This window comes from Hyperolius riggenbachi, chromosome 5 (assembly GCF_040937935.1).
Source record: "Hyperolius riggenbachi isolate aHypRig1 chromosome 5, aHypRig1.pri, whole genome shotgun sequence".
Taxonomy (NCBI): domain Eukaryota; kingdom Metazoa; phylum Chordata; class Amphibia; order Anura; family Hyperoliidae; genus Hyperolius; species Hyperolius riggenbachi.
The window spans coordinates 20,747,155-20,757,884 of NC_090650.1; the positions used below are offsets into that span (position 1 = coordinate 20,747,155).

The window sequence follows — 10,730 nt, forward strand, 5'->3', positions numbered from 1 at the left end:
TAAAAACATTGAGAATAGGGAAGCCTTAAATATCTTCCACTGCTAACCGTCGCAAGTCCAGCAAGGAGTGTGGCCACACCCCTACGACGTCAGGAGAGAGAGAGAGGATCCTCATACAGCAATTTGTGCATCAAAATCTGACGACATAATGACAGATATTTCAAATAGTAGATTACTATTAATAGGATAGCAGTAATGCAGACATCAAATAAACAAACGTTGATTCGGGTTGATTAAATCATGAAAAATGTTCAGCACAAATGGACCCGATTCCCAACACTAAGTAACACCATTTATATTCTTCATCTGCGGCCACTTTAAAGTGTACCCGAGGCAGCATGTGACATGATGAGATAAACTGGTGTATGTAGAGGGCAAAACATTAATAACCAGGCTGTTTTTCTTTTGCTGCCTGAAAGAGTTAATTTCTAGGCATGGAAGTGACAGCTTCTGTCTTGTCAGGAGCTTGTCGGGAATATAGTAACCATCACTGATAAGCAAATTACAGCCATAAACATTTTCCTGGCAGAATTCAACTTCTGAGTGCAGAGGAGAGATAGAAGAAGATCAACAGCTCACGTATTTTTACACAGGGACACTTAATAGGCTGCCATTGACCAGAGACAACCAAACATTCAATCTACTTTATAAATGTTTAAATATAAAATAAAACCATAGAATATGATTTTTACGAGTAGGGGGATAAATACAACTGTTTATCTCACCAGTTTATTTTCACCTCGAGTTCACTTTAAAGGAAACCAAAGTTGAAAATAAACGGATGATGTACACAATTGTATCTATCCTCCTCCTCCTAATTTTTTTTTTTTTTTTTTTTTTTTTTTTTTTTTTATAATTCTAGAGTTTTCTTTTCTTTTTAAAAGAGTTTTCTTTTCTTTTTAAAAAAAGTATGTTTAATGTTGTGCGGTCTCATATGACTGATACAGTCTTTCAGTGTCACACAGCTAAAATATATGAACCATTGACCTTGTGCTTGGCACTGTACAGACACATGTCTATCTCATGTCAGCTTGAGTTTTCTGAAAAAAGAAGTGAAACTGGACTGATCTTTTAAGTCACGCAATGCCCCTGCTGCACCCCTCATCCGCTGATCCCGGCTTGGTGGATTAGCTCCCCCATTGCTCAGGTGAGGCTGCAGTGAAGTGACATGAAACTTCTTATGCAGAGAGTCAACGGCTGAGCTCTGCTATCCTCAGCCCCCCTCCTGCTCGGTAATCAGCTTTGCTCTATATTTAGGTACTGCGGATTATTACCAGCAGTGTAGCAGTCATAGATCACCACTAGGGGGCGCCTATCCACTCTGCAACTTGTACTGCTAAAGGAAAACTGCTGCCCTGCAGAGATCATTCAATTCAATTCACTTTATTGTCATTGTGTAACACAACAAAATTACTTTTCATGACAACCCCACGGTGCATATAGGGAACATAGTGATAGTAACAAGGAAGAGAAGAAATTATACAAGTATGCCAGGTATTACAGATGTTTAAACAATTTGTACACAGTGTTAATTATTTTAGAGAGGATTCAGAGTTTATCAAGTTTATGGCGGATGGGAAAAAGCAACAATGCAAGATAGTTCACCAGCCTCAGGATATTATCATGCAGATCACGGGGAGTCCTATTGGGATGAGGGGTCCATCACACCTCTCAATTTCAAAGTCCACAATCATAGAAATTCCCATCCAGGACTCGACCCACAGACGGATGTGATATAAATCACTGGTGTTTATTCCATTATAGCAGAAATGTATACAGTACAATAAAACAGCAGGATGGGAAAAAGCTGTCTTTCAGTCTGTTTGTGTGTGCGGATTGATCTAAAACGTTTACCTGATGGAAGGAGCTCAAACAAGGCATTTCCAGGGTGAGTGTTGTCCTTGATAATGTTTTTGGCCCTTCTCACGCTGCAAGTATTATACAAAAGTTCCAGTGATGGTAGTTCAGTGCCAATAATGGCTTCTGCTGTTTTAACAACTCGCTGCAGGGCTTCTCTAGTAGCCTTCGTGCAGCTGTTGTACCAGGCCGTCATGCAATTGGTCAGAACGCTTTCTATAGTGCATCTGTAGAAATTAACCAGCAGCTTCTGTGGGAGGTTAGCGCTCCTTAGTTTTCTCAGAAAGTAGAGGCGTTGTTGTGCTTTGCCAGTTAGAGCTAAAGCATTGTCAGCCCAGGACAGGTTCTCTGCGATGGTGACTCCCAAACATGTGAAGCTGGAAACTCTCTCCACAGCCTCTGCATTGATCATTAGCGGTAGGTGAGTAGTCTTTTTGGTGGTCCTAAAGTCCAGAATAATTTCTTTGGTCTTCTTTGTATTTAATAACAGGTTGTTAATGTCGCACCATGCAGTCAGGTTCCTAACTTCTTCTCTGTATGCAGCTTCCTTATTGTCTTATATAAGCCCAATGACAGTCGTATCATCTGCAAACTTAACAATTATGTTTGAGGTATGGATAGGCTGGCAGTCATGGGTGAAAAGTGCATAGAGGAGAGGGCTTAATACACAGCCCTGTGGCACGCCAGTGCTCAGGGTAAGGGTGGAGCATGTCTGTTTTCCTAGTCTGACAGTTTGAGGGCGATTAGTAAGGAAGTCCAATAACCAAGTACATATGGAGGGAGCAAGACCTAGTGCATGGAGTTTGTTGGTCAGCTGGCTAGGTACAATGGTGTTAAATGCTGAGCTGTAGTCAACAAAGAGCATCCTAACATAGGAGTTGGGCTTTTCCAGGTGTGAGAGGGCAGCATGGAGAGCTACACAGATGGCATCCTCAGTCGATCTATTTGTTCGGTAAGCAAACTGGTGTTGATCTAGATTTTCTGGGATGGAGGCCTTGATGTGTGTGGCTACCAGTCGTTCAAAGCACTTGCCGATGATAGGGGTTAGAGCAACTGGTCGATAATCATTAAGACAGGTTATCCTAGGTTTTTTGGGGACTGGCACAATGGTTGTAGATTTAAGGCATGATGGGACTACCTCCAAGAACAGAGAAAGGTTGAATATTTGTGTAAATACTTTCGCTAGTTGACCAGCACAGGCCTGGAGCACACGTCCTTGCACACCATCAGGACCTGCAGCTTTCCTGGTGTTGATATTTGTGAGTGCTTCACTTCATGTATGTGAAGGATTTAAGGCTGTGAGTCAGTAGTGGGCCCAAAGTTGACTGGAGGCCGATTATTGTCTTTTTCAAATCTAGCAAAGAAGTTGTTAAGTTCCTCTGCTAGGCTGGGGATGTTATTGTCCAGTGTATATTGAGTGCTATTCTTCTTTTTGTAATCTGTGAATAGTTGAATGCTTTGCCACATCCTCTTTGGGTTTGAGTCATTATCAAAGTTTTCCTCAATCCTTTGTTTGTATTTAAGTTTTGCATTTCGTATGCCTTTCTTCAGACTTGCTCTGGCTGAAGAATATGCTTCTTTGTCCTGTATTTTAAAAGCTTTGTTTCTATTGTACATAAGAAAAAGAGACTGCTGCACTCACGCATAGTCCCAAATGGGAGCAGGGAAGTACAAAGCCAAATAATCCAAAAATAATGGTAAAAATCCTGCTGCACCAGATGGTAGGGTAAAGTGAAAAAAATCTTTATTCTGTTACTCCATGTCAGTGTTACAGATAAAAGCTCACGCGTATCGGAGCAAAAGATGGCTCCTTAATCATAGCTTTGTTTCTATTATTTAGACGTTCCTTGAGTTCTTTTGTTATCCATGGTTTATGATTTGGGTAAACCGTAATTCTTTTGTTGACAGTGATGGTGTCCACACAGAAATTAACATATGAAAATACAGAGGAAGTACTTCTCTCCAGGTCTGTTTCATGAAAGAAAATATCCCAATCTGTATTTTCAAAGCAAATTCGGAGCTGAGAGGCAGCAGTCTCAGGCCAGACTTTAACAGACTTGCTAATTGGTTTAGCAGTGTTGATAATGGCTTTGTATGCGTCGATAATGGCTTTGTATGCGGGAATAAGAAACAAAAGATAGATGGTCCGACTGTCCCAGTGGGGGGCGTGGGGTGATCTTATAGGCAGTTTTTATGTTTGTATAGACATGATCCAAGGTGTTTTCTCCTCTGGTTTTACAGTCCACATGCTGATAAAATCTGGGAAATACCTTCTTAAAGAGACTCCGTAACAAAAATTGCATCCTGTTTTTTATCATCCTACAAAGTTTCAAAAGCTATTCTAATCTGTTCTGGCTTACTGCAGCACTTTCTGCTATCACAGTCTCTGTAATAAATCAATGTATCTTTCCCCTGTCAGACTTGTCGGCCTGTGTCTGGAAGGCTGCCAAGTTCTTCAGTGTTGTGGTTCTGCTATGAACTCCCCCTTCCAGGCCGATCTATGCACACTGCCTGTGTATTATTTAGATTAGGGCATCTTCTCTCTTCTCTCTTATCTTTAAAGCCGCATCTACACACGTAGATGCGGCCGCGATGCTCCTTATCAATCGAGCCGCTGATGCGGCTCGATTGATAAGATCCGACAGGATGGATCTTAGCACCGCCGATTCCCTGCTCGCTCCCCGCGAGGGGACAATGGCAGGGAATCGAGCGGCAGATAAGCGGCGCGGTGCAGGGACGAGCGGGAATCGAGCGGGTATTGATTCCCGCGCACGCGCGCCGAGCGGGGACACGGCGGGCACGCGGAAGAGGCGATCCGGCGGCTAATCGAGCCGCCGGATCGCCACAATCTCTCCCCGTGTAGACGGGGCTTTACAAGCTGGATAAATCCTCCTCAGAGCTGGCTGGGCTTTTACATACTGAGGAATTACAGACAAGGGCAAAGCTGTTTTCAGGAAGAAAAGAGCAGCCTGAAACTTCAGTGCATGAGAACTGCAGGGGGAAAGAAACACACAAATGATCTCTTGAGATTCAAAAGGAAGGGTGTATACAGCCTGCTTGTGTATGGATGTATTTTCTATGTGTGGACATACTGTACATCAACCTACTTCCTGTTTTGGTGGCCATTTTGTTTGTTTATAAACAAACTTTTTAAAACTGGTTTTAACCACTTTTAATGTGGCGGGGAGCGGCGAAATTGTGACAGAGGGTAATAGGAGATGTCCCCTAATGCACTGGTATGTTTACTTTTGTGCGATTTTAACAATACAGATTCTCTTTAAGATTTGCTTGGTTAAAATCTCCAGCAATGATGTAAATTGCATCAGGGTGTGAGTTCTGTTGCTTACTAATGACATCAAACAGTTGTTCATTTGCTGACTTAGTATTGGCATGAGGTGGAATGTACACTGCCATAATTATAACAACTATATGTTCCCTGGGTAGGTAAAAAGGTCGACCTCTCAGCATTAGATATTCCACATCAGGTGAACAAGACTTGTTGATTATGGTTACGTTAGTGCAGCAAGCATTATTGATATAAACACATAGACCTCCACCTGTTTTCTTGCCAGAATCAAGCGTTCGATCAGCACGGTGAAGCGTGTGACCTGCAAGCTCAACTGCAGCGTCTGGTATGGAGGGGTCTCCGAAAAAAATCAAAACGGCAACATACAATTCCTTCCAGCTCCTTCGGGCATTCTGGTTTCCTCTCACAACCCCAAAACATGCAGATAAGTTAATTGGCTTCCCCCTAAATGGGAAAATTGGCCCTAGACTACGATACATACAAAGACATATGACTATGGTAGGGATTAGAGTGGGAGCCCCTCTGAGGGACAGTTATGTGACAAGACATAGGGCCATATGCAATCGCCTTTTTCACCTGAGTTTTCTCCTAGGAGATAATTTTTCATCTTCAATTTAAAATAACTTTCCTGCACTTTTCAACTTAAAAAGTACCAAAAAGTACCAAAAAGTAGGTGAGAAAGTACTATTAAAATTATTTTGAGTATTTTCTTGCTTGCTGGTGGCTTAAAAGAAATTTTATTGGTAAATTTAAAATTATCACCTAGGAGAAAAACGCAGGTGAATAAGTGAATTGCATATGGCCCTATATACTCTGTACAGCGCTGCGGAAGATGTCAGCGCTATATAAATACTAAATAATAATATTGGTCCTATACTGATAGCTGGTTGTTTTCACCTGCTGGTCTCAGGCCAGGACCCCCAGATTGAGGGGATGAGCAGAGACCTGTCCCCTGGACACAGGCTCCTCGTACTGCACCTCGTTAGGGGAATATTTTGAGCAGGGGCGTAGCAATAGCCATAGCAGCCATAGCAGGAGCTATGGAGCATAGGGGGCCCACGTGGTACTTAATGTATTCACCATTAACGCTGGTGTTTCTCTACCCTCTGACTTTGTGTCAGTGCCCATGATACCATGTAACTATGTACAGTGTTGTTTGCATGAGAATGCAAATTGCACAATGAACTCATATCCATAGGGTAGGGGCAGGTGGCATTGTTTAAGAGTGCCTACAACCATGATGTCTAGGGGCGGGGGTTTGCCACATCTCATGCCTTAGCGGGCACATGATGCACACATGCAAAAAATGTCACACACAAATGCTCCACACACCATACAAACGCCATACAGTGCAATTATACATTTGGGGCACAAGGAGAAAAAAAAAAAAAAAAAAAAGATTTCCCATGATAACTGTCACCCGTTGCGGATCAGGACAGTCCTTCAACCGACAATTTGGGGACCTACCGTACCTCGGTCCTTAAAGGAATCATTAGGCAAAATGTAAAAACTGAGGTTTACTCACCTGGGGCTTTCTCCAGCCCCTTGCAGCCGACTGTCCTGACCCTAGCTCGGGGTTACCGCCAAGGAGGTTAAGCCGACAATCGTTCTGTGTGTACAGCGGCCACTAATTGATCCAGTTTCGGACATTAAAGGAGTTGTCGGGCAAAATGTAAAAAATGAGGTTTACTCACCTGGGGCTTTCTCCAGCCCCTTGCAGCCGACTGTCCCACGCCGACCGCTCCGCTCTCCGCCGCCGTACCGGGTTCCCCACACAGTGAAGAGGCTGACTGCGGGGTCGGCCTTAATGCGTTTGCGCGAAGCGCCGCTGTCAATCATGGCCACGTGGTCCGCGGCGCACGGTCGGCCTCTGCACGGTGCGGGGAGCACGGGATGGAGAGCGGAGCGGTTGGGGTGGGAAAGTCGGCTGCAAGGGACTGGAGAAAGCCCCAGGTGAGTAAACCTAATTTTTTACATTTTGCCCGACAACCCCATTAATGTCCGAAACTGGATCAATTAGTGGCCACTGTACACACAGAACGATTGTCGGCTTAACCTCCTTGGCGGTAACCCCGAGCTAGGGTCGGGGTGGAAAACCGCAGCTCAGAGCAGTAATCCCGACCTTTGCTCGGGGTAGCCGCCGGAGGCTGTGTTCAATGCGCGCAGTGGGAGCGTTTCTACATACCTCCCGGGGATCCCGACGTTGGCCGCTATCTTCTTCCTCTCCTCCGAGGCTCTGCTTCCTCCTGGTGAGATCGCCAGCTGTCATGACCACAGCCGGCAATCTCACTTTAGAGTTTCAGCACCACCCGGAGGATGGAGGGAAAACTGCAGCGCTGGAGCCAGAGAGGAGAGTGAGTGCTGGGCTGCTGCAGATCTTGCTAGCAGCATGATTTTTTCCAGGTTTTAGGATCTTTTAGACCCTAAAATCTGGAAAGAATCATAATGCCAAGGGGGTTAAACAACAACAGCGAAACATTTGTAAAGCACCTACCACCCTGAGGACCCAAAGGTAATAAGCTTTTCTCACATCAGTACATAGTCATGTGTACAGGGGAAAAAGTTATGTGATCATAAATGCCAGACTAAACAGGTGGCTTTTCAGAATTAATTTAACGAGTCTAGGGTTGGAGCTGTCTTGAATATTCCACAGGATAGGAGCAGCATGACTTAACCTCCCTGGCGGTTAATTTTTTTTGCCACTTAGGCAAAAATCCTTTTTTTAAAAAAAAAATTTTTTTGTTTCATGTAAAGCTACCAGAGTGGTAGCTACATGAAACACCACTAGAGGGCGCATGTGGCCCTCTAGTGCGTTCGTCGCCGGCATCAATAGCAAACAGGGGAACGCGTATATAACGCATTCCCCTGTTTGGCTTCTCCTGTCGCCATGGCGACGATCGGAATGACGTCATGGACGTCAGCCGACGTCCTGGCGTCAGACGCCTCCGATCCAGCCCATAGCGCTGCCCGGAACTCATTGGTCCGGGCAGTGCAGGGCTCTGGCGGGGGGGGGGGGGGGGGGCCTCTTGCGCCGCTGCGTGCGGGCGATCGCCGCAGAGCGGCGGCGATCGAGCTGTACGCGCGGCTAGCAAAGTGCTAGCTGCGCGTACAGCATTTTAAACTGAGCAAATCGCCCCACCAGGGGCTGAGATATCTTCCTGCGCGGCATAGCCCGAGCTCAGCTCGGGCTTACCGCTAGGAAGGTTAAAGCTCTGGCACCCAGAGGTTTTTAATTGAACTCCAGGGGTGGTCAAGGTATTGGATCCTTTTGATCTGGGAAAACTGTTGTTATCGGCGCTTCGGATAACCATTATCGCTTGTGTATACGTAGGTTTACACTTTTATTTATTTATAGACTTGAATTGTATGCCTATTCCAATAATGTTACAGAGGTCTCCTATGAGAGTCTCAAATAACATCTGCTCATTGCCAACCCACTACAGACAGCCTGTGAAGTGCATCTGGGGAACAGGAGAGGCTGAATTACACAGAACAACCACATAACTGACTGTATAATTACAGGAAGACTCATCATGTGGTCAGACTGAAGTAACATCAGCAAGTTATAACTAATGACAACCTGAGAGTAAATGCAGTCCAGATATACTCTGCGGCCTCCATTCCACTACAATCAGATACAGCTATAAGTCTACCCCTGGATAGGGAGTTAAAGAGAAACTGTAGTGAAAATAATGAATAAAATGTATTATTTTTACAATATTCATTTATAGATTATTTAGTCAGTGTTTGCCCATTGTAAAATCTTTCCTTTCCATGATTTACAATATAAAATGTATCACAGGTGGGGACATCTTTAGTCCTGCCATGACATCACACTGTGGGAGGGGTTTCACCACAATATCAGCCATACAGCGCCCCCTGATGATCCATTTGAGAAAAGGAATATATTTCTCATGGGAAAGGGGGTATCAGCTACTGAATGGGATGCAGTTCAATCCTGGAACTTAAGGACCACGATAGTTGAAATCTACACCGTTTTGATGGCTATCTGGCTGCCATGGCGTAGATTTCAACTGAACGCCGCTACGTGCATCCGCCGCTTTCAACGCTCCCGCCGCTGAATCCCTGCCGCCTCCCATCGCAGCTCACTCGCTCTGCCTGTCTCTATGACAGCAGAACCCTGTGGGCGGGTCAGGAGCTGATTTCATTGGCTCCTGGCCCTGTCTATCAATGTAAGCTACTCCCATTGGCTCACATTGATAGGCAGGGTCAGGAGAAAATGAAAGCGGCTCCTGGCCGTCTCACAGGAACTCTGTCGTCATAGAGATGGTAGAGTGGGTGGTCCAGGTTCCCAACGAGCGGCGGTGATGGAGAGTATGTGCGGCGATTCGTTGGGATTCCGCCTTTTCTGTACCAGCGGTCTCTGGTCCTTAAGGGGACAGAGACCGCTGGTACTTAAGTGGTTAAAGTTCCTCTTTAAACAAATGAATACACATGATGTGGCCATAAACAACACAGGTCATGCACTGACATTAATGCACACAATACAGCAATGTACACAGTCCACTGAAGGCTTAATCAATACAGCGGTCAATAATACCGCTACAAGAGCCGAAATTACACCGCAAATACAAACAGATCCTCTGCAGCGTCCAACCACAAGCAACCAGCGCAAGGGGACAGGCATGCTCAAACTTGTAGTCCCCTTAATTAACTGTGGAGCTAGTAGTGAGTATCCTCTATACATATATACACAGTAGGTGTACATTACCTCTGGCAGAGGGGGCTGCAACTGTAGTGAGGATCCTCTCTCTCTCATATATATATATATATATATATATATATATATATAATGGGGTACATTGCCTCTGGCAGAGGGGGCTGCAGCTGTAGTGAGGGCTCTCTATACATATATACACAGTATGGGGTACATTACCTCTGGCAGAGGGGGCTGCAGCTGTAGTGAGGGCTCTCTATACATATATACACAGTATGGGGTACATTACCTCTGGCAGAGGAGGCTGCAGCTGTAGTGAGGGCTCTCTATACATATATACACAGTATGGGGTACATTACCTCTGGCAGAGGGGGCTGCAGCTGTAGTGAGGGCTCTCTATACATATACAGTATGGGGTACATTACCTCTGGCAGAGGGGGCTGCAGCTGTAGTGAGGGCTCTCTATACATATATACATAGTATGGGGTACATTACCTCTGGCAGAGGGGGCTGCAGCTGTAGTGAGGGCTCTCTATACATATACAGTATGGGGTACATTACCTCTGGCAGAGGGGGCTGCAGCTGTAGTGAGGGCTCTCTATACATATATACATAGTATGGGGTACATTACCTCTGGCAGAGGGGGCTGCAGCTGTAGTGAGGGCTCTCTATACATATACAGTATGGGGTACATTACCTCTGGCAGAGGGGGCTGCAGCTGTAGTGAGAGCTCTCAGAACTCCCCTGAAGCAGATCATCAGTCAGGGATGACGGCGGGGCGGGGCCACATGTGCAGCACGGGGCGGGCATGATTGGTCGCAGCTCCACACGGGGAGGGCGTGGCTTCTACTGCAGAGAGACTTCCCCCCATCCTCACCATGGCAACCA

At 45.5% G+C, this 10,730-nt stretch overlaps 1 protein-coding gene across 6 annotated transcripts in view; it reads right to left on the minus strand.

The window, feature by feature from the left end:
- GUK1 (guanylate kinase 1) overlaps positions 1–10,702 on the minus strand; it is a 54,318-nt gene extending 43,616 nt beyond the window's left edge. Inside the window, exon 1 of one of the 6 annotated variants that reach the window (XM_068235161.1) lies at positions 10,540–10,702. In XM_068235161.1, the coding sequence (XP_068091262.1) occupies positions 10,540–10,600 (61 nt within the window). In that variant the 5' untranslated portion in view covers positions 10,601–10,702. Of the gene's footprint in view, positions 11–9,896; positions 9,908–9,991; positions 10,038–10,539 lie in introns of those variants that run through there. The other 5 variants (XM_068235165.1, XM_068235166.1, XM_068235167.1 and 2 more) reach the window with 5 other exon arrangements.
- Between the last annotated feature and the right edge of the window lie 28 nt (positions 10,703–10,730).